At 41.2% G+C, this 23,861-nt stretch overlaps 2 protein-coding genes across 2 annotated transcripts; one reads left to right on the forward strand and one right to left on the reverse strand.

Annotated features, from left to right (window-relative positions):
* Positions 1–1,478: 1,478 nt before the first annotated feature.
* On the forward strand, positions 1,479–14,954 carry LOC125902672 (rho family-interacting cell polarization regulator 1-like). The gene is made up of 17 exons (XM_049599207.1): positions 1,479–1,631; positions 4,127–4,214; positions 4,338–4,471; positions 4,606–4,684; positions 4,827–4,850; positions 4,967–5,020; positions 5,809–5,958; positions 6,127–6,190; positions 6,280–6,323; positions 6,414–6,539; positions 7,640–7,788; positions 7,898–8,006; positions 10,481–11,119; positions 11,205–11,566; positions 13,014–13,104; positions 14,426–14,519; positions 14,605–14,954. The coding sequence occupies exons 3-17, from the start codon at positions 4,380–4,382 to the stop codon at positions 14,673–14,675; spliced, it is 2,148 nt and encodes a 715-aa protein (XP_049455164.1). The 5' UTR covers positions 1,479–1,631; positions 4,127–4,214; positions 4,338–4,379; the 3' UTR covers positions 14,676–14,954.
* A 652-nt stretch (positions 14,955–15,606) lies between these two features.
* vrk3 (VRK serine/threonine kinase 3) lies at positions 15,607–23,725 on the reverse strand. The gene is made up of 16 exons (XM_049599221.1): positions 23,656–23,725; positions 22,678–22,901; positions 22,432–22,566; positions 22,111–22,227; positions 21,838–21,999; positions 21,410–21,556; positions 20,739–20,794; positions 20,445–20,511; positions 19,260–19,344; positions 19,070–19,172; positions 18,877–18,969; positions 18,631–18,763; positions 18,196–18,313; positions 17,383–17,441; positions 17,159–17,295; positions 15,607–16,880 (listed from the first exon to the last, which is right to left on the reverse strand). The coding sequence occupies exons 2-15, from the start codon at positions 22,898–22,900 to the stop codon at positions 17,159–17,161; spliced, it is 1,635 nt and encodes a 544-aa protein (XP_049455178.1). The 5' UTR covers position 22,901; positions 23,656–23,725; the 3' UTR covers positions 15,607–16,880.
* Positions 23,726–23,861: the final 136 nt, after the last annotated feature.

The raw sequence follows: 23,861 nt of genomic DNA on the forward strand, positions 1-23,861 counted from the left end.
TTTTTTTTTTTTTTTTTGTTACTCCTAAGGGTGATTTTCCATGAAAGTAATGGCCCAAACTGTATTTTCATGTACATATTCTGGAACGTTGCTGGCTTCTAGTATATAAAGTAGCTTGGCTGTATGTTTCTAAGGCACAGTAAGCCAAGTGAGCCTTTCCCAGTGAGACTGTGTACAATATTGTTGTATATTAAGCAAAGCTTTCCTGAGTTTTGATATCTGGTATCCATCGCAAAATGTCAAAGTACTCCCAACAGCCTATGTCGTCTATCAACAGTGTTGTACATATGGCATGTCTTGTTACAATATCAACCCCAACCCCAAAGGAGTATCAAACATTCCACATCAAATCAAATCAGGCTATAATTGTCATCTCACCAAACATACAACAGTAATGCAGCTAAAACGAAACAGTGCTTGCAGAGGGTCGTTCCAACACTAAATACCATAAAGTAGACAGCAATAAAATACAATAAAACCCTAACTATCTAAAATTCCAGTGTGACACTCACACATCACACATCAGCAGTGACCTTTTTCAGAAAAAGTGACACTTGGCATTTAAAGTGACCATGTGCAGTGCTGTGCAGTATTTATAAGGTGCATGGAATACAGAGTCCAGTTTAGCTGTGTAACATCCCAACAGCCTCTGGGAGGAGGCTGTTAAGCAGTCTACTGGTCCTAGATTTGACACTCTGGTAGCGTTTGCTTGATGGCAGCAGTTCACAGTGCCTGTTGACTACTGACAATGGAGGCCTAAGCGTGTCAGGTATTAACAACTGACACAAATTTAGTGTAGTTATAATACTTAATATAACAAATGTCTATTTGACTTTATTATGACTGCTGTCCCCAGTAGGACAATGCGCTATACCACACCGCAAAAACTACTCAGGAATGACCCAAGGAACATGACAAAGATCTTAAGGCATTGACCTGGCCTCCAAATTTCCCAGTTCCCCATACGACTGAGCATCTGTGGGATGTGCCAGTACCCCAGACATACTGCCCATCCACGGTGGGGCCTCTATGGATTGGACATAGCTCTGACATGTCAAAGTATGGACGTAGGAAGTCTGGGGATGCCCCGTGGTGTCTGGCACTAGGAGCTTCATGGCAGATCCTGTGAGTCCTGTGGGTTGCGAGAAAACATACCAGCATGTCCCAAGGATGCTCGATCAGATTTGGATCTGGGGAATTTGGAGGCCAGGTCAAGGCCTTAAGCTCTTTGTCACGTTCCTTGGGCGATTTCTGAGCAGTTTTTGCGGCATGGCATGACACATTGTCCTGCTGGTGCAAATATACATATATATATGTGTGTATGTGTGTGTGTGTGTGGGCGCGCAGTAAAATATACATTTAAATACGTAACACCGTTGATTTTTGCGCATTATGTGCTTTCAAATCAGTTGCAAATTTCTGTTCACGTGGGGAGCTTTTATAGTGAAAACCTGTTACCGGAAGTCGTTTCCAGTAACGGCTGCTAACTTGACTGTGGACACAAAAAACTGCGAAATCAAGGAGAGGGACAGCGCCCAGAATAACTGTAAACCTCTGCAAACTGTGTGGAGCATCGCGTTGGAAATGAGACTGCTGTCATATTCTCCGGGTTGTCGGACGTTAAAACAGAGGTAGGAGGACCCGCTGCTTTTATCGGCAAGGTCACAACAAGAAGCCTGTTAAATTTTTCTCTACATGGGCATGAGTCCGTCCGACGTGAAGTTGCTTTCCTGTGATGTTATCGACATTATATCCGCCAGCTGGCTGTGACTGGCCTTGTCCCCGTTTTTCCCTGCTCTTTTCGGTGTTTATTGTGAGTTGGTGGACGGACACTCTCAGGGAACAGGGTGTTGGGGGTCCTGGTGTGGTCGGGAGTGGACTTTTTTTGTGGCCTGTGATGAGCTCCGGGGGCTGGGGTGGGATATGTGCGGAATACAAAATCTGGCACGACAGCGTTTCCTTTGAATTTGGTATCTGAGCTCCATCCTTTTACTGTTTTTCCTCCAAGTTAAGAGCCGTGATGTGTGAGCGTGTTGATCCGACTGAGTGGCCTGCTGCCGCCCGGTTAGGCTAATCCAGTAATCTGGAGAAGAGGTGGTTGCATTTTATTGTAACACCATTACCCCTCATCCTCCTCCTCTTCCTCCTCAAACAGACCCACAAAGTGTGGATGGACGCCGGTCTGAGGGCTGCGAGCTTACGTAGTTGTTTATATCGGCTGTAATGCTCCCTGAACCCAGTGATTAGTCGATTAGTGAATCATCTGATCAAGAGCACATTGATCACTTCCAGTAATGAACATGACTAACATCTAAACGTCACACGCATGACTGTCTTTTCCCCATTTTGTATTATAACATATTGAACACTGGGTTTTTGGCATTTGGTCAGACAGCAATTTGGTTGTGGCACATTGTGATGACACATTTATTCATCAGAAAATTAATTCTGTTTTGATAATTGACTAATGGTTTGGCCATTTACCACAGAGGAATGCCAAGGATTCACTAAGATGAAATGATTTGCTGCTTTTATCCTTAACCAATTATATGTGGAATATCTTTCTCTTGTCTAATCAGCCAATGAGATGGATATTTTTTTTTACTATTTTGTGACTTAACAATAAGTTGAATGACAAAACAACCAGCTTGTAATAAAAGTAGTCACAGCCCCGTTCACTTTACATGAATGATTAATGGATGTGTCAAAATAGCCAATGAATAAAAATGATTGTGAGATTGTTGTAGGCCCCAGCTACGAGCCGAACAGGGCTGCATGTGCGTGTGAATGCAGCCAGTGCACCAAAGGCTTTTTAAAAACAAAACTCCAGTCTTGTGAGGTGATTGAAAACAGTGTCCTCTTTGTTCACTCTGTTCCGAGGAGAGCATTAATCCAGTTAATGATCTCTAATGTAAGGCCGGGGATAAAAGCACATCTGACAGAGAGGAAACTGACCGATCGGCACTCACAATTATCAATAATACTGAGCTATTTATGGGTGGGTGGGAGTGTGTAAGATGTGTGTTTCATCATGATGACTTTGCACTTTCATAGCTGTGCACACCTCAGGGGGCAGATCCCCGTCGTGCACATGTTCTGTGGCATGTTTGGCAGAAGGTGGTTGGTGGTGGGGTGTTCTCTGGTATGACACCTTTGTTCTAACCCCTGACCAACCCCAGTTAATCCTCCCAGTGCAGCTAAGATTAGCAGTTTAACTGGACCCCCGGCCTGGTGTACCCCGAGCCCACGTCCTCGCTGTGTGGTAGGAGAACACAGAAAGACAGCAGGGTGCAAACAGCTTATTCTCACATCAGCAGTGTTGTCCCCTAACAAGGCTCTGATCATATTAAACTATAATCTATTTGTTTTTCCAACAGGTGGAACATTTGATCCCGTAATAGACGCATTTCTCCGCTGGTTTTGAGTGTAGTGTAAGACAATGGAGAGCAGATGTCACCAGGAGCGCTGTCCTGTGCTGCTGGCTCATTCTCAGATACCATGTGTTAATATGGGTTTGGCTCCTGCTTGACAGCTTTACTTTGGTTTAAGTCTGTAATCTCTTTTGTGACTAGATTAGCTCATGCACGACCCTCTCTTGCTATGGTTTCCCCCGACCGTGGCGTCACACTAATCTGCACGTTTAATGGCTTATCTTGGAGAAGAAAAAGGGTCAATTTTTACACCCTGGCACACAGCGGAGGGATGGTTTTTATATTCTCGGGCCAAACTTCTGTGTAGAATTTCCTGTGTAGAGTCAGCCATGAGACTTCCTGTGCTCTGGTGTTAGATGTGGAGGGGGGTGGAGAAGTAGGGAAGGAAGGGGAAGAGAAGCAAAAGCAGACTGTACTCCTTGCTGTTGTCAGTCAGTGGTGGCCACAGCGGTTGCTGCATGCATGTCGTTCTCCGTCTCTGACTTTCAGCAAAACAATGTGGCCAAACTGGGGAAGTGAAAGAGTGGTTTCTGTCCTCCTGTTTTTGCCCCACCATTTTTTCCTCCAGTGACCTCTGTAATTATCAGAATCCTTGATAATCACAGAGTAGGAGCAAAAATCCTGTCAGGTACAGCAAGGTATGAATTGACGAGGGACTTTTTTGTCTCTAATGTCTCCTTTTTGTGTAATTACAGGACATGTCCTTCGGTTTGTTAAAGCCACAGTGCTACACTCAACTCTCCAAGCATGCTACAGCAGTGACAATCTCTCTCTACTCAGCAGGTGAGCAGACCTCTTCCTGTCTCCCTCTCTGTCCAGCCGGTTTTTCCCATTTTAATGTGTTTTAACTGAAATAATCACAAAGGCCTTATCAGAAACGAGCCCATGTTCCTCTCCCTCCCTCAGCACTGTTTGATCCAAGAGAAACGTGCCTTGTAAGGAAGCAGGATGTTCACAGGCTCCACCAAACTGCCACCTACTAAAACCCCGCAGCCTGAGCGGCTGGATGAAGTGTACGCTGCCTTACGCAGAGGCTTACAGTGAGTAAACACATTTCAGGCTCTGTTTGCATTGATTCCAGTGGATGGCTGCCAGGTGGAGGAATCACTGAAAGATACAGCTGCTTTTGAGTCTGAGAACGAAGACGTAACAGGGATGGGGTTTTTGTTGTCAGGTCGTACCTGCAGGTCCACCAGCTGGAGCTGGACAGTCTGGGTCAGCAGACCAGAGAGAACAAGAGGAACGGTCGCCTGGTGAGAGCCCATGTAGTCAAACCGGTCATACCAGTACAGACAATCATTCAGCACCAGGCCGGATGCTGTCGTCTCCGGTACTCAGTCAGGATGTGAATTTGACATTGTGATGCTAAATGTTTTAATCTTGTTTTCTTTGCAGGGGTCTCTGTATGAGTTAGATAAGGTGAGTTTCATTCACACCTGTTGTATACAGACATGAGTGCAGCACATTGAAACTGTAGAAGGTGGAAGAGACTTTCTGAATGAGTTTGTCAAGTTTCACTTTTTTTATTTTTGCAGCAAGTGAAAGCCATAGAGAGGTTTATGCGTCGTCTGGAATTCCATCTCAGTAAGGTGTGTATTTATGTGAAGACCTGATTTTTTTTTTTAATTTAAAGTTGCACTAAGCAAAATTTGAATTAAAACACTAGATCAAAGCACCTTGTGTAATGTGAAAATGTGTTATTCATAGTGAGAAAACCACAGAGAATTATCACCTGTCAGATATTTCTCTCAGGAGTTGGTGGAGACCAAATCAAAGCTAATAGGAGGGACAATATTGGACTTAAACATGTTAGATGAGCACAAACAGGACTCCAAACGAATGCTAATGTTTCCATATTACTGTTACAAGGTAACATTGTGTCAACATTGTGTTAACAGCTTGTTGCAACGCTCCAGAGTGCTTTAATTAGTACATAGAAATTGTAGTTACGAGGGTCGTAACGGTAGAAGATTTTCACAGTAGAATAGCTATCTAAGAAAATATCACAGTGTATTATTATCATTATTATCAGTTACAATGACCCTTAAAGAAATGACAACAGAAAGGTTTTTTTGGTTGAACATGTTCTTTATTTTAAGTCAAACTTGAGGCCATTTTCTTAAATGGGAGGTAAAATAAAATAAAGGTGAGATTCTCAGCTTGTTTTTTTTTAAGTACTGTAAATAAATATATTTACATGGCATGTTAACCTCCCGTTTTCACACCACAGTGTAGAGTGAAACTGATGTACTGCTGCAACCCTGCAAGCCATGAAATAAAAATAACTGTATAATCATTTTCACTTTCATATTCTCCTCAGGTAAGACTCTAACATCACATCCATTTGTTGAAACCTGTGTTATATCTGCTCCTCCAGGTTGAGGAGCTGTACGATGCATATTGTATACAGCGGCGACTGCGTGATGGAGCAAGTAAGATGGTGGCGGCCTTTAACTCCGCCACTGGCAGCAAGGAGGCCAGAGAGAGCCTGAGTGAAGCCAACAAGGGCTACAAAGAGTGCACAGAGGTATGTGACCGACCTGAGGTCAGTGTGTTTGAATGTTTCAGCATGTACACCAGGCTCTCTGGGCTGGATTTTACTTCTGTTGAAAATAGATATCAGACTGTGTACTGTAAATGTTCTAACAAATCTCTGCTACATTATTCACATCCTTCCCTCCATCTGTCTCTGCAGCACATGTGCTCACTTGAGAGTGAATTAGAAAGCCAGATGGGAGAATTTCATGTCAAGATGAAGGGTGAGTCATTTTTTTTTTTACCACTTCCTATTTCCTCTGATCTGCATTAGCCCAGTTCTCATTTTTCTTGTCCATTTTGGATGTTTCAGGCCTCGCTGGCTTTGCACGGCTCTGTGCTGGTGATCAGTACGAGGTAAGAAACACAAACACAAGCACGTAGACACAAATTGTGACCGAGTCTGTGCGCCCGATGAACTACATCCGCTGTTTTTGGCCCCATCAGGTCCTAATGCGGTATGGGCGGCAACGCTGGAGGCTGCGAGGCCGCGTGGAAGTCAGCAACAAGCAGATATGGGACAGTGAAGAGTACATCTTTCTGCCACTTGTCACAGAGCTGCTGTCAATCAAGGTAATGAAATCAGCTTTTAAAGGCCAAAGCCAGTGATACTTATGATAAACAAATCCCATGAAAAGATCAAAAGCCAAGTATGTGTTACTTTCCTAACCTGTCTGTGCCCACTGGTTCCTACTCAAGACGTCAAGCTTTAAACAGGTCACACATCATTATTAAAAAGGCTAAACATTTACCTAAAACAGTTGGGATGTTTTCAGCAATCATAATTTAAATGGCAGTAAACAGTCCACATGATTTCAGCTGTACATTAATATTTAGTTGTTTGTTTATTGAGCCGCAGTGATGTTGTGTGTGGGACTGAGTCAATATAAGCTACAGCACAATATATTTTATCAGCAGCCTGATCCTTTAACTCAGTGGTCCCCAACTGGTGGGTCGTGGTCCAAAAGTGGGTCTCGGGTCCATTCTGTATGGACCGCAAGTGACTTGCAAATGTGTCAGATTTGCAAAAAAACACAGTTTATATTTAAGTATGGTGAATTCCAGCTACTTCACAGAGACAGCAAAGTAGTTTGATGACATGACCAAATGCAAGTATGATGCTGACTGTATTAAATTGTCTAGACCTTGAACTAATGACTAAGGAGAAATCTGGGCCCCGAGGCTGGACCAGATGGGAACCACTGCTTAAACTTATTACATGCATTCTCACAAGCTTCAGCTAATTGTCAACTGTGTTAAAGGAACAATGTGTAAGATTTAGGGAGATATAAGGGGATTTAGTGGCATCTAGTGGTGAGGATTGCAGATTGCAACCAGCTAAAACTTCTCCAGCTTAGATTTCCTTCAGTAGTCTTCGTTTAGGAGGTTTTTACTGGGAATCGAATTATCCATGGAGGTCTCTTCCTCTCCAAAAATTAAAAACTAACCATGGTGATCCCCGTAGACAAGGACCTGCTCCCTCTGTAGATATAAGTGGCTCGTTCTAAGGTAACGAATGATTATTTTCAGATGATTATACACTGAAGAAAACATACTAATTATATTATATTCCATTTCTGCCAGTATATCCCTCTAAAGCCTACACACTGGACCTTTAAGTTCCCATGGTCTCTGCCTGTCCTCACCTCTCTCTGCTTGCTTTGGTTGTCAAGGTGACGGAGCTGAAAAGCCTGGCTAATCATGTAGTGGTGGGCAGCGTGTCCTGTGAAATGCTCGACCTGTTCTGCCCGCTTCCCCAGACGCTTGCTGTGGATATCAACGACCTCGGGACAGTGAAGCTGAACTTGGAGGTCACGTGGAGGTACTTTAACCTCTCATGGCCTCTTTTGTTTTTGTTATTTTACACTTTTCACATGTTTATTTAAGAGTGTTTGGCTCTGTTTCTCACTCTTTGTCCTGCTGTTTTTCAGTCCATTTGATAAGGATGACCAGACATCGTCCACCAGTACAGTTTCCAAACGGCTGCTGTCTAATCAGAGCCCTCCTGACACGCCCTCTATGCGGGAGCAGGTGTTTTATGTGAGTCACTTAACAACAATCCATCACACCTGCTCTGTTACACCACTAGTTTATAATCTGTATTAAGGGTTTGTAAACTCTTTGTCATTACTACACATACACACACTGCTAATTTATTTTACTGATGGCTGCTATTACTGTCATTTCATTGGCTTGTTCTATTTCAGCTGCTCCCCAACTGCTTTGTGTGTAGCGGTAGCACTGATGTGTGTGAGGATATTAACAGAGTACTGTGTGTTAGGACATGTGGTTGTGGGAGTGCGGTGCCTAATGCGAGGAGGATGAATGATAGCAGTAGCGGGACGTGTGACAGCAGCAGCAGCATGTATGAGCGGAGCTGTGGTCCTTGTAGCTGTTTAATAGTGGTTGAGTAGAGCTCCAATATGTCCCTCCTCTTCCTCACCTTGCTGAAGAGCATGCCTCGAGTCGGGCCCAGACAGAGCCGCTCGCTGGTGGAGGCGCTCCACGATGTCATGGTGGACAGGACGGCGTCCTTACGTTGTGAAGTCAGCCGTACAACACCCAGATTCACCTCTGTACAGTCGGTGTGTTGGGACGTAGTCGTAGATGTAGTTTGGTTGTAGTGACCAAACAGTAGAGAGATAACAGTAGAACAATAGAAAAAAACTGATCACTTTAATTTGAATCTAAACTAAAGGAACACGATCAGAGGCATTTTGTCAGCTGCAACCTGTTTATTTTATTTTTGATTGTTGATTCTAAAACAGCAACCTTTACACATTTCTTTCCTGGTTTAGATAATACTGTATATATGGAACTTTTTAAGATTCGAAACACTGTTTATAATTATTATAATTATGTTTCTTATTTTATTTATTTTAATCATTTAATTTAATTTATCATTTTATTATTTAAATATATAAATCAAGAAAATGACAAGAAAACAACAAAAACTGATAATCATTCAGTGTGTAAAATATTACAAATAATCACAAGTTACCCAAAGGGATAAATTAACATTGCCTACTAATTGTAATTTGTACAGAAGCTAAAATAATTAATAAAATAAAAAAGTCTGTTGATATTATGAGACAAGAAACAGCTAAATCCGTCCGTGCAAAGCTTCAAGTAGCCAATAATTGTTTGTTGAGAAATGATAAAAAATAAAAATACTGACTTATTTTTCTCTTTCCCCTTTTGGAGGGGAAAAAAAGTTTCATATCCCCCTGGTCTTATTTGGCCCCACATGACACCGAATCATTTAACTTTAGTTCCACCCATATTTTAGCCTTGGTTTCCCCTCGGTTTGTCAGCAGAGCTGCAACAATCAGTCGACTAGTAGTCAACCATTAAATTAATCACCAGTTAATCTGATAATCTGTTAATCTGTTTTGGTCATTCTGTAGGAAATGAAAAGTAAAAAAATGTCTGATTCAAGCTTCTCGCATGTGAATATTTGCTGGTGTCTTTACGTTTCCTTAAAATTCAGAATCAGACTCTGGTTTATGCTGTGTTCACATGGAATCAGGGAAACAGTAGATGGCAAACCAGGTACCATTTTAGTGGATGAAAGCAGTTTGGTAACATTAGTAACATTCAGCAGAGAATGCCAGCAACGGTAATGGTAGACGTCATTGCCACTGAAGTTAAAATATTATAACTTTTTGCAGTCCTCCACAATGAAATTCACAACTGGATGTTACAAAGCTCCTGTACACAAGGCGGAACTATGGGCAATCTGGTCAATTACTGGACATTAATAGAATACTTTTTAAAAATTTTTTAACATTTGATTGATTGATTTTTTTTTTTTAAGTAATTCAAGGTCATCATTGCAACATGTCGTCATGCATGTTTAGTTTCACTGTTCTGCCAGTCGGACTGATTGTTTTTCTGGTGCCATCCAGAGGTGTTGTTTATTTTGTGTCTACCGTCTCCCCAAATACAGGTGAACACAGCATTACTGCCCAGTAGGTTCTCACATACAGTGAAATTGCTTTGGTGTATTGGTGCATAACATAAACATAATTAAGGAAAATAAAATAAAAAATAAGAGCAAGTGTTGCAAAAATTAGGAAATATAAATATAGAATAAAGTGAACTTAAAATTATGAAAAAATACTATCAAAGAATATGTACAGTACATGTGAATTAAAACAAAATAACTGCAGTGTTCAGAAGTAAATGACAGTAAACTGAATATCTATGAGTTGTGGACAAACTACACTTGAGGACATCATCTTTGGCTGAGCAACATATTTTCAGCGTTTTCTAACATACCAAACAACTGATTAATTAATTCGAGAAAATAATCAGCAGATTACTCACCACTGAAAATAATGGCCCTATTTCTCAGTTGTATTTATCGTGTGCTTATTATTTTTTGATTTGATGACCCACATGTACACAGAACCTGTAATCTGTCTGTCTGTAGACGTAACAGTGATAATATAGTCTCGTTAATGTTCTCTGTGTCTCATCTGTTGTCTCTCTGTGTCTTGTTCCCCATCTAGTCTCTGCTGAAGCGTCAAGGAGAAATGGAGAACGGGACCGTGTGGTCCAACTCCTCCGAGTCCTCCGACGACTCCTCCAGTCCGGCCTTGGCTCACCACGCTCAGAGGCTGACGGCCTCCAACATGCTGCAAACCACTCTCACCAATCAGCTGTCGCTCTCGCAGCACAAGTCCAGCGCATCGACGCCGTCGCTCTCATCCAACCAGGAGGAGGATGAGACAGAAGCCGGGGAGGTTTTCTCTCAGTCGGACGCCGTGCCCAACGGCCATCTGCAGACTTCCTGCTCTCATACACCAGACTGTACTGTGACTGACAGAGCGTCTGTCAAATCAGCCGAGCTCTCCGAAACCTCAGGAGACCTGAGCTGCTCATGCCCTGACGTTTCCTCTGTGCCTCCTGTGTCGCAGACAGAGACACAGGACATATCTGAAAGTGGCGTCCCACAGGTGCGTATTTCAGCGGAGGAGGTAAAAGAGGAAGCGTCTGAGGACTCGTCAGTACAGGCTGGACAGTCTGAAGTAGAAACAGAGGTCAGCACCACTGAAGCAGCAGAGGGACACCAGGTAGAAGCCACAGAGAAACACAGTCAACCACTTCAGTCCATCCAGGAGTCAAAACAACCGCAGGACGCTCTGACGGTGAGCTTCACTCACTTCTCTGTCTTTGTAAAGTCTAATATGTTGACGTTCATATTGAAACATCCTGCATTTGTCTTCTACACAGGCCCCTTTTCCCACTTCTTCTAGTTTCACTTTGGAGGTCGAGACAGCACTTGAAAGTTTTGACTTTCTCAACTGCTCTGACCTTGAGGAAGATGAGGAGGAAGAGGAACAACAGGAACAACAGGAAGATGAAGTAAAGAAGAAGGAGGAGGAGGAGGAGGATGATGATGGGCAACATGAAGAGAACCAAAACAAAGAGGAGGAAGAGACAGTGGCGGAAGAGACAGTGGTGGAAGAGAAAGTGGCGGAGAAGAAAGTGGTAGAAGAGAAAGTGGAGGAGGAAAAAGTGGTGGAAGAGAAAGTGGAGGAGGAGAAGGTGGAAGAAGAAGAAAAGGATGAAGAGAACTTTTACTCTGGAGGAAGGTCAGTATTACTGGTCATTGTTGAGCTCTGAATGGTCGTCAGTGCCTTTTGTGCTTCATATGAACAAATGTTTTGTTATTTCCACTCACATGACGGATTAACTTAACAAAACTTTCTGTACAAACAGGAAAACCTCCCATTATTCTGATTTGGTCATTTTCACACATTACTGCGCACTCCACACTGCAGTCACACCACTGAAAAGCCTTATTGTAGTGAGTCGTTGACAAATGAAACCATACCAGCTCTTTCAAAATTAGCAGAGTCAACTATATTAGTGCTAAAATGTATTTTTATTTAGATGTGACTGCTAGTGATGGAGGCTTCGTGGTCTCTGAGAGATAATATAGCTCGGCTGTTTGTATTAACGATCTGAATGACATGATGTTGACGCTGCAATAGATCACATGAAGAAATCTCATGGTTTCTTACACGACTTAAAGCTGTAGTTGGTAACTTATAAAGAATAACTTCTGTCATATTTGGTGAAATGAGTCAGATAATCTTTGGGGAAAAAAATCATACTCCTCTGCCTACTCTATTGCCTTGTAGCACTTCTCATGGCTTTATCACACATGAACGAATACAACCAATCCAAGGCAAGGAGACTCAAATGTAGCTGTCAATTACTGCCCGTGAACTGCGGTCACACTCTAAGTAGGCAGCGCTAATCAAATATAAATCAAGATTTTGTAACTGCACTGCCTGTTTCTCACCTCAAATGTTGTCGGGAACATATTTTGGTGTACTGTTTGGCTGTAAAATGAGAAAATTTGTGACCAGGGGGCCAATTTGAAAACAGTTAAACAGTACCAAGCACTGCCCATTAGCTGGAAAAACTCTCATGTTACAACTAAACAGTACACTAAAATACGTTTCTGAAAACATTTAAGGTAAGAAATAGGCAATGCTCCAGAATAATCTTGATTCATATTTGATCAGTGCTGCCTAGTTCGACAGTTTGATGGCAGTTCACAAGCAGTGGTTGACATGATTGAGCTCTGATTGGTTGTATTTGGTGTGCCACGGTAGATTCTAGCAAATGCCATTAGAAGCAGTAGGATGGGATGAGGGCATGGATTTTCTCACAGACTGTCTCATGTACTTCTTTCAGAATATAGAAGCAGTTTCAGCATTTAGGTTATTTTCATAAAAGTTACCAGCTGTAGCTTTAAACCTCAATGATCAACGTAACCTCAATCATTTGTTTATCAGGGACAACAAAAATGTGATTGCAAAACTTCCAAACATATCAAAATGATGTTCAATTCATCTGAATGTTTCCTTATAAACATGGAGTCTTGGGAGTAAATATTTAACCCAGTATACCTATGCATGTATGTTCTACATGTATGTATGGATGGATGTTAAGAGGTTTTAGCTTAAGTGTTTACATCTGACGCACCATGTATGTAACTGTTGCTCTACTTTTTGTGACACTCTGCAGTGATGATGAGGAGGCAGATGGTCTACAGATCCTTATGGAGGCCCCGGAAGGTTTCAGAAACTCAGATGAAGATAGATTCTCTGAATCTCAGGTAATCAAAGTATCCGATTGTTTTTTTTGTTGTTGTTGTTGTTTTTTTTAAGGCAGCAGTTATGTGAGTGTGTGTATTCTCCTGAAGCATGGAAGTCGGCTAATGTTCTACCTTTCCATAAATGACCTATACCGACAACTGTCCTGTCTCAAAACGGTCTTGTCTGTCTAAAGCCCTTGAATCATCGTGCTGAAGTCTGTTTTACACTGCTGGTATATTACAGCTGATAGGACACTGATAGACAGTTGATTAGTCTATTGGCCGCACAGTGGTGCAGTGGTTAGCATTGTTGCCTCACAGCAAGAGGGTTCCTGGTTTCGAACCCAGGGTAGGAGGAGACCTTCTGTATGGAGTTTGCATGTTCTCCCCGTGTCAGCGTGGGTTTTCTCCAGGTTCTTCAGCTTCCTCCCACAGTCCAAAGACATGCAGCTTAATCAATGACTCTAAATTGGCTGTCTCTATGCGTCGGCCCTGTGATAGTCTGGTGACCTGTCCAGGGTGTACCCTGCCTCTCAGCCAGTGTCAGCTGGGATAGGCTCCAGCCCCCACTACACAAGCACTCGCCTCTAGCCTCAATTGAAGCAACAGTGTTGCTTTTTACTGTGATACCTTTCAGTATTCTTCAAGGGCAAAAGTGGGCTGCATGCCATCAGTCAATTTTAAGTGTCAGATGATGCACTGGACACGTCACTTGACTTGTTTTATGTGAGCACACACAGAGTCTGAAGCAGAAAACCTGGGTTAACAGAGACAGTCAATAACCACCTTCGTGATACCTGTTATGTCTGACTGAGGCTTTAGGGTTTGTCGAGCCAGCTCAGAAGGAGGGAAAAGTCTCTGTGGTACAGCCCCCAGCACTTGTTTTGAATTATAAAGGACTTCTTCAAAAGTTGCTCTTGTATTTGACATCACTGATTCGCTGGAGAGGTGGAACACGTAACAAACGCACACAGGACTGGTTAGTGCTGCAGATTCCTAGAACTAACACTGATTTGGGACAGACTTTTAGATTCTTTGCACTGTACACTTGGAACAAACTGCATTGTACCTCGAAGCTCCAGACTGATTTTAACTGACTTTTAACTTATTTTGATAGACTTATTATTGTGTTGTATTACTTTTAATTGATGGATTGTTTTTTTTAAAATATTTTGTGTTATTGTATTTACTACAATTGATATTGTACATTTATGTCTTTTATTTATGTACTCAGGTCTGTCTTGAAAATGAGATCTCAATCTAAGTGGGACTTACCTGATTAAATAAGGTTTATTATGTTGCCTAAATTGGTGTTAATATAAATTAAAAATATTTTCAAAAGGAGTCCAGCGTGGAGGACGGGCAGGATGTGTGTCAGATGGAGCTGGCCGATGAGAAGGAGGAGCACAGCGAGGAAAAGGGAGACGAACCACAAGGTGAGAGGAGTTTTCATTCATGTGACCACAGAACTGCAGGCGTGATGAGATTTGACGCTAATTTTCCCTGTTTTTGATCTTTCAGGAGAGGACACATCACAAGCTCAGGAGGAGCGTCCCTCTACTCCCACCCACTTGGCCACTACTGTCTTCTAATGAGACCAGTGGCACCATACTTAAAATCATTTCTCCCACTCTGCCATCCACTCATGCCATCCCCCTCGCACACCGCGGCATCGGAGGCCTTGAGGATGTTCCACTTACTGCTCAGACAAACAAGCTCTCCCATTAACGGCAGAGTTTGTGCACATATTTGCCTTGTTCTGACCAAGAACGATAAACCTCGAGGTTTCCGCACCTCAGTCGTGACTGAAAGCCCCCCTTCCCTCATTCTTTCAACACACACTCCACCATCACGTTGCCTGGGTTTAAGTGGGTCACTACTTAGTTTACACTCTCATAAACTGTTCCGGTCATGTGAAAACTCAGTGTCCAAAACATTTCAGGAACAGCTAAAAGCGGCCTTGTTTTGGCTTTATTACAGTGCATTTTTTTTAAGTAATCTAATAATTTTTAAATGGTTTTATAAGTTTGAGTTGATGGATTTCTTCAGTCTACAGAGAAGCATACAATCACTAACTGAGTTCTCAAAACTACCAGTATTTGTGGATATATATATAAAAAAACTATCAAGGTTATGTTTTTCAGTGTTAAATCAGTGTACAGCCCAGAGCTCTTTTCTCTGTCCGTGAGAGAGGAAAAAAGACTGAGCATGTGATGTTTGTCTGAAGATTTTCATCGACGTGCTGTGGATATGAAGTCATTCCCAAACCAGGAATGTACCCTGAAAACCAACAGGATCTTTTCATTTTAGGCATTAGAGACAGTTAATTACTCAGAAATACACATGGAGTGCAGAAGTTACAACGCAACACCAGGAACATTAGTATTATTAGGACTGAGCAAACATTTAAGGAGTCTCGAGTGTCTCCTCAAAGCTCATTTTGGTCCGACATGAAAACAATCTGCAGTGTAAAACTATATTTAAACCTGCATGTGTAGCTGCCTCACACTGCCAGCATGTCTGTATAAAAAGCTCAACTGATCAGTTTTAAGTGTGTAAGCTAGGCTTCAGTGCAAGGAAGCCATCGGGTCTGTAGCTGTGTACAAAAACCGCCTCACGGGGGCGCTATAGTCTCTCAGCGTCATGCTTTATGTTGTTCTACAAAAGCCTCGTCATTCAGAAAGTGCCTCAAGTGACAGAGATGTAAGGTTTTAAAATGCCACGACAGGAGAGATCAGGCAAAAGATAACAGTGTTTATTTTCTGAATTACTTTAAGAGTGTGCACAATAAGAGATATTTACTGTTTCATATAAAGAATTGTATATGTCTTGAAATGTTAAAATGTTTATGTTCAGAAATGTTTAAACTTTATAAAGGTTTCTTTAAAATGAACACGGCTTTTGTTGGATTGAATGAATCAGCATTTGTGACCTGTATCAGGGTGGCAGACACTTTAATTTGCTTTTTTGAGATCATTTTTAATTAAATTTAAGACTCATTTTTGGGCAAATCTTTTTCCTATTCAAGCACAACAGGTATGTATAAAGGTAAGCAATAGTGAGTTGGGTTAATCTACATTTTGGCAACAGGTGATAGGTATAAGATAAAAAGGCAGAATTAGGTTAAGGTATGTTTAAAGATTCATAGCATAAAGAATGTGGACTTTGAATCAGAAGAACTAATTTTCACAATGATAAATTAAAAGGGCTAAAATTAGATAAAATGTTTTTAGCACAAATTAAAATTTAGTGACTTTTAAGGCCTAAAATTTATTAAAATTGAATTTAAGTCTTTTTAAGGACCTGCAGACATCCTGTGTAATTAGGACTGTAAAGACTTAAGCACAAAACATCACAACAACAAGAGTGCAAAAACCATTTCCTCAAAATTGATTTATTTATATACACCTCTTAAACTGAAGATTGATTCTTATGAGCATAAATTAATGATGGGGTGTTTTGTCTGACAGTTAAAGGACACTAAGGCAGCATTTAAAAAAAATAATGCTTTTTATCCAAGAAAATAAACTATGCTTACAAGTAAGTATGTACTGTATGTGTTTAGGAAATGTTGCCCTTGTAACACTAAAAACACCATGCAGTCAATGTGAGAAACTACAACAGCACCACAAATTGTTAAAATAATGCTCCCCATAAAGATCCATTAACGGAACATGAGTGTCATTTGAACACAGTGAAGACATTTGCTTTCAGTGCATTAAAACATCACATAAAATACAGCAATGATAAAAACAAATTAAAAATCTTCCAGAGTTTTGTCTTTTAGTTCCATTTCTCTAGGAAAAAAAAAACATCATCTGAATATTATTATCACACAGAAAACACAAGGTTTCAATGTAACTAACAATAAACCTAGTCTGATGTTTAGGTTCAGGTCACTTTCACTGGAGATCAGAGGCATATTTATCCCTCACTTTCCAAAGTCCTGTCACTTTCCTGAACTATATGTGTAATGAATAAAATCTGTCAGTATTTAATGTAAGAGAGGAGCTGCAGCAGTAAATGTGAAATGTAAAATAACAATATCTTAACGGCGTCTTTCACGTGTCCTCACCTAAAAACTTAGCGGCTGCTCCAGTGACCCCCCCAGCTTCAGTAGAGCAGCACTGAGTCTGGCCTTAAGCGCTGAGTAGTCTGGCTGGTCAGAGTACTGCAGAGTCATCACTTCAGTCAGGTACGTTTGAAAGGCACCTGCACCATTACACACAGACTTTTATCAGCAGAGGGCTCATAATCACACACTTGTTAATGTGTTATGCAACGAACATTTTAACTCACTGGAGACTCTCCTCTTCCCAAAACAGTGACTCAACAGTGCAGGGACGTCCTCCATGTATCTACAATGAGAACTTCACTGAGTAATTTACATTTTCTTGGTATTGTACTACTGATTTAAAGCAACCAAAACAAGGTTTGAAACCTAACCACCCTTAGAGCCGACCCTTCTGTATCATGATCTATCCGCCCCCCTGCATCAGACAAGATCACGCTGGAGATTAATATCTATAATATGACGATGGTGAAACAGAGTAAAGTTTGTTTTAGCCACCAACATAATTCATTTATTGATGTAAAATCCCATCTCGCAATGGAATTCATAAAGAGACATTTTTCTGTCTCTGAAGAAAAGGGCAAATTCAGAATCGGTGCTGAATCCTTTAAAATCACACAATTCTCTCCATCTGTTTAATGACCGACCACCTGTACTCTTTTTATCTCTGCTGATTCTGCCCAAGTCTCACCAATAACCTCAAATATAACGTTAAAATTTCAATTCTCCGAGGAAAAATCTCCTCCTGCTTCCTTTTAACTGGCTAACATACTACTCACTGCAAAACTGTGCCCAAAAAATATAAACATATGCTCTTCCTGTCTGCGTGCCATAAAGTGTTCTGTCTGATTTCGCAAAGAATCAGACCCAGATGTCATGTCATACAGAGGCATCAGTAATAAATTGAAAGTGTTTCATGATGAGTTAAAAACTCTTTGTACCTGCTTTAATCATACAGGTTTATGTCATGCAGGCATGTCGACACAATTCACTCTTTCTGTGGTGATTCAGTATCCCACTGATGATAAACTTTTTCTCACCTCTGTTTCTCCTTGGCCACCTGGTCTGGTTGAGTGAGAGGAGACCATGGCAGCGTCCCTGTGTGCCAACGCAGCATGCAGTAACCCAGCGACTGCAGGTCACTGCGTCGAGACGGAGCTGAGAGGAGAACACACAGAGTGATGACAACATCTGTTCTCTCTCCTACTTTTACCCTGATACATCAACACCACAAGACAATCCACACTTTTCACACTAAAGATGTCACAATCAATAAAAAAAACCCGATCAGTGTTGTTATGTAAAGCCTGTATGCGCAGACAGATGGAGTGTGGGAGGAGTGCAGGTGCTCCTCATGGAAAGACAAAAATAAATGTGGTACTGTTTGGTTTATGGGAGCTTATAGAGCGAAATGGTGTCTGATTTGCTGACGTTAGTGGGGAAAAAGGAATCAGTGAACCACAGGAGTGACTCACCTGCTCCCTTATGTGTGTCCAGGCTGATGAACTCCACGGTGCCCTCGTGTGGTGTTCTGCTGGCTTCACGGTACTCTACATGTTGTCCCCCAGGACAGTACCTGAAGGCATGGCAGTATCCTACTAGGTATACCTACCCACACAGACACACACACAAGCAAAGAGCTGTGAATGTAAAACACATCTGAATCATGGACACCGACAGATTAGTCTGAACTTATTAATATTAGTATTAATATTGCTCACCTGAGATTTCTGTCCTGGTTGGATGTAAATGTTTTCTGCATTAATATCAGCATGAACATACTCGTTTGAATGGATATACTGCAGCACATCCAACTGCAAGGAGAAGGAATGTTGCCATTTATGAACTGAGGGAGAATCGCAGCTCTAAAATTAAAAATATTGTCTGAAAAAACATCTATGAGTTTACACTCACTATTCTACAGGCGAGCTGAAGGACAGCTTTCTCCGACAGAAGCTCATTTTCTTCCTCCATGATGGACTGAAGAGACTGGCCCATGTTGGGGAAAATCAGAAACCTACCAAAAAAAAAAAAAAAAAAAACCCTTAAAGAAGAACCCAAAGTTAATGTTAATGTCTTTGATATACCATGTAAATATTCACACCTGTAGGACTCTGCATGGAGACCGAAGCCAACACAGGACGGAATCCCAAGAAAATCCATCTTGTTTTGTTTGATCCACTTTTCCACTAGAAAGACACAATGTGATTCAATTATCGTATGTGGCACATGTGTAACGTTACACTCCTGATAAACCAGGGTTGCATCTAGGAAGGATTATAAGTTTAAAGGTGCAGTCAGCGATTCTAATCACACAGCCCTGCCTCTGTAAATGAGACACATTTAAAGTGGCTCGGACTGAGCTTCACAAAACTTTTCCAGCCAATCAGCGATGGGAGTCATTGGTGGTCGTACACAGGACAGGGGAAAGACCATGAATGTAAAACAGAGCTTCTGAAGGAACACTGATAGGAGGGGTGTATTTGTTTGGGTGCTGAGTTTAAAGATTAAAAAAACTCTGAAACTGCTGACTCCACCTTTAATTTACTCCCAGAGTGCATGTCAATACTTCTGTTGAATACAATGTTGTCCACTTCTGCTTTCCTCTGAATGGATTATGAAAGACATTTTTATGTGATATTGTGAAATTAGATCACATGACAAACTGCCAGAACACTTCTCACTGTCTACTTGTTCTGCCTCTGACTGGTTTCTGTTCATCACCTCTTTAAACAGCCAACATAAACACTGAAGTGAGTGAGTGAGACAAAATGCTGCTACTATCTTTGTTTTAACAAAATGTACTTCTCTTAAAGGTCTAGTGTGGAGGATTTAGGGACATATATTGGCAGAAATTATATATAATATTCACTATGTTTTCAGTGGTGTACAATAACTTGACAATAAAAGTCCTTAAGGTTTTGTTATCTTAGAATGAGCCTTTTATATCTACGTACAAAGCGGATCCTCTTCCACAAACTCTGTCATATTGTTTTTACAGTAGACCAGACAAATCAAACTCTGGCTGTTGATAGAGCCATTAGGGTTTTTGCGTTTGCCACCTTTGTTCTCCTACATGCTTGGCACATGGGAGAAGTTTCTGTTTTGCAACCTCACTGCTAGATGCCACTAGATCCTACACACAGGACCATAAAGATATGATCAGAACAATTACAGTCATGGTACGACTGCAGCCAGAAAACCATCACTCTTTCATCAGGGACATTACACCTGTTTTTTGGAAGTAAAATAAGTGTTGTTTTGGAGGTGCAACACACTAAATCCTCACCAGACGCAGGTTTCGCAGCTCTCTGCAGAAAGTTCTGCTCAGTGAAGATTCTTCCATCTTTGGCTCCCTAAAACGAAGACAGGCAAGATAAACTTTACTGATCCCACTCAAGGAAGTCTACGGAGAATGGAGAACAAATAAAAACAACTTGTTGATGAATGCATAAGCAGAGAAATCTATTATTTCTTATATTATGGCACCTCAGTCACACACAATGAATTTATCACTATCTGGATGGAGTGCACAGAAGACTACTACAAAAAAATCTACTCAAAATGTTGAAGTGTGTCTTACCAGTTTGAGGATGTGATTTGATTCCATGGTACTAGATCGTGAAGCTGTTTGCAAAACTGAAAAAAAGATGAGACAATATCATTTAATTGTGATAATGAAGGTTCTTCCATTCATTTTTATTTTTTGTAAGAGTCAATTGTGATATCCTGCTGGAGACGACTGCAGCTCTGTCCACTAAACTAGGTCAGCTGTCTCTTTTTGTATGACTGATGCTGCTTTAATGAACTTAACTGGAAACAAGAGACTGTTGGATACAATTTAACTCATGACTCAAAATACTGACAACAAAAACAGTTTCATAAAAATACCACTAAAACAAAACAATTTGCCTTGGTGTTTTTTTAAGGTTTTGGTAAACCAGCTATTTTGTAAATGACATGAAACATGACAAGTTCACCAGTAGTTTACATATCTTTATTTGTGGTTTGCTGTAATCTGTTGTGTTTTAATCTTTGGCTTTGTATCCGCTTTAAAGTATTTAACAGTAAAAATGATATTATCATTAGAATCAGAATCAGCTTTAACGGCCACATTTGTGAACATATACAATGAATGTGACTCTGATTTTATCAACACTAATATGCAATTCATCTCTCCCAGAGTAACAGACTGTTTAATTGTACTTTGTACACTTTCCAGTCTTTCCTCTGATGTCATGTACACTGTCTAACCTTCATAGATGAGCTCTGACGTGCTCTGACTGAGCAGTGTTCCCAGCTTCCACTTCTTGCCTGTCGTGTCAGTCACCTCTTCACCCTCTTGTAGCGGCTCCACAGCAGCTGCATGCTTTGCCTTCTTGGCTCTGCCCTTTCCTAACGCTGTTCATGCAAACAAACACAACCAATTATGTTATTTGTATGACGAGAGACAAATTTATTTTCTACACTCACAAGAGAAAACTGTTGCACAACTGTACGGTTTGTCTCTCTGAACTTAATTTGACATCCTCATGTCACAGATACAGTTGATTTTGGGCTCATTTTAAGATGCCCTTTTATGGCATTCATGTGTTTTTTTTCTCACAGCAGTCAGCATAGAGAGACAGAAAACATAGGGAGAAAGGAGAAAGATGGTGTTGCAGTCAGAAACATTTGCTCACCTTTTGAAGGGGACTTGGAGTTTGGTGAGGAATGAGGGGAAGGGATGACCACATGAGAGCTGTCTACCTTTGACTCCTCTGCTTTCCCACATGTTTTATCAGTCAGCCTCTGTCTCTCCTCTATCTGCTTGGCAGGGCTGGAGAGTTTTGCCTTTCCCCTCACTGTATATGGATCCAGCCACGATAAATATAAATTAGAGAAGGAAAAAAAAAGACAGAAAAGAAGAGAGAGACACTGCATTTTCATGAGGATTGTATTGTGTTCCAGCTCACCAGTGCGAGGGGATTTCTGGACAGGAGAAGACTTTAGAGCTGGCTCTTTCCCTGTGTTGAGTTTAAAAGTGACTGTGGGCTGCTTCTGTGGAGTTCCACCGAATCCAACACCATTATCTGTTAACACAAATCATAGACTTTTTGTTACAAAGAAAGCCATCAGCTGTTATTCTACTTGGCACCTGTACCACCAGTAAGTGTTTCCTGAAGGTTAAATCTACATGTCGTACTGATGGGTCATACTACAGCAACGTAAATAAAAACTTATCTTCCAGAACAGCAAAGCAGAGTAGCTGCTTCCAGACCATTTTACTGTATTACCTTTGATCCTATCATCTTTGACAGGACTAGTGGAGTAGGGCACCATGGGTGAAGTGGCATCTTTAATGTTGATTTCAACTTCCCTGTCAAGACGGAGGGAGTTTCGGGTCTTTTTCAGCGCAGGACGAGGTGTAACTGGAGTTGAGGTGTTACATGCAAGAGAGTTTACATTTCCAAAGGTTCCAAAGTCTAAAGTCTATATTTAGCATTAAGTAACTCTAAATAAAATATTGTCAAGATATTTACCCGTGCTTCCTGTGGGTTCGTAGCTTGTGCTTGAAGCAAGACTAGATTTAACTAATGATATTGCTGTTTCCTCCCTCCTGGGTGGAGAGAGACTTAGAGACGCTGTCGAGCTCACAGGTCCAGATTCATCGACAAGACAGGGAAGCTTCTCCCCACATGATGGACAAAATTTGAAATCAGGCTTCAACTTTGTCCCACACTGAGAGCAGAAATGGAAAGGCATTCTGCAAGAGTAAACACACACACATTATCATTAAACTGTTCTCACCACCTCAAATGTAAGTATCCTGTGTGTGTGTGTGTGTGTGTGTGTGTGTGTGTGTGCATGCTTGTAGATGAACCACACAAATACACACACATACAAGCTATTATTGTACAGTGCCTGATGCTTTGTCAGACAACAACTGGATAAATCACCTAAAACCATATCATCCAGAGTAGATGTCTTACCCAGACTGGTCAACATGGATGATTACAGTCTCTGTGTGAATTTAACTATCACAACCAAGGCAAATGTGACTTATGAACAGTCATTAGCATTGAATACTAACTGGACTTGATTACATAGGCCCAAGAGTTACTCTGTGTATCGACAGCTGTTTATTCCTCAGCCACGCAGAGACATGATGTCCGTTGCCATAGAGATAAATGTTCTGATAAGAGTGATAAGATAAGAGTCGCAACTCTGCACTTAAAGAAATCAATTTGAGCTAAAGGTCGTGTGTGTTTTTTACATTAAGTTATCTGAGCTTGAATGTTGACAGGAAACAATCCAATGACCCAACAGCTCGACGTTAGCTAGCTAATACAGAAACGAAACTAATGCAAAATAAAAATTTGAATGGTGAGTTTTAGCGGAAGTATCGTCTTGTGGCCACTTCCTGGTTTTGGCTTTTGGTAAAACTGGCGCCTGAATAAAATACATGTTTGCACTTTATGATTATAAAGTTCAAAACAATTTAAAAATGTGTCAGGTACCTCTAAACACTCCTGCAACGATCAGCCTGTCGTTGTTGGTTCTTCTTCTTCTTCTTCTTCTTCTTCTTCTGTTGTTGTTTGAGCCGTGCATATGACATACAGGGGAGGTGCTGCCCCCTGCAGGAGGTAAAGACAGTTACAGCCAGGCTGTTTTCCCATATTCAAAGAGGTGAAACTTTGCTCTCAGAAAACTTTTCCACAGCTGA

Source organism: Epinephelus fuscoguttatus, linkage group LG2 (genome assembly GCF_011397635.1).
Source record: "Epinephelus fuscoguttatus linkage group LG2, E.fuscoguttatus.final_Chr_v1".
In the NCBI taxonomy this organism is placed as follows: domain Eukaryota; kingdom Metazoa; phylum Chordata; class Actinopteri; order Perciformes; family Serranidae; genus Epinephelus; species Epinephelus fuscoguttatus.

Excerpts from the sequence above, each read along its gene's own strand:
- LOC125902672 (XM_049599207.1), top strand. The coding sequence starts at position 4,380 with ATGTTCACAGGCTCCACCAAACTGCCACCTACTAAAACCCCGCAGCCT. Across the intron at positions 4,851-4,966 it reads CTCTGTATGAGTTAGATAAG|CAAGTGAAAGCCATAGAGAG; the intron begins GTGAGTTTCATT and ends TTATTTTTGCAG. Across the intron at positions 14,520-14,604 it reads AAAGGGAGACGAACCACAAG|GAGAGGACACATCACAAGCT; the intron begins GTGAGAGGAGTT and ends TTGATCTTTCAG.
- vrk3 (XM_049599221.1), bottom strand. The coding sequence starts at position 22,900 with ATGCCTTTCCATTTCTGCTCTCAGTGTGGGACAAAGTTGAAGCCTGAT. Across the intron at positions 22,000-22,110 it reads CCAGAAATCCCCTCGCACTG|TGAGGGGAAAGGCAAAACTC; the intron begins GTGAGCTGGAAC and ends ATCCATATACAG. Across the intron at positions 19,345-20,444 it reads AGCTGCGAAACCTGCGTCTG|TGGAAAAGTGGATCAAACAA; the intron begins GTGAGGATTTAG and ends GTGTCTTTCTAG.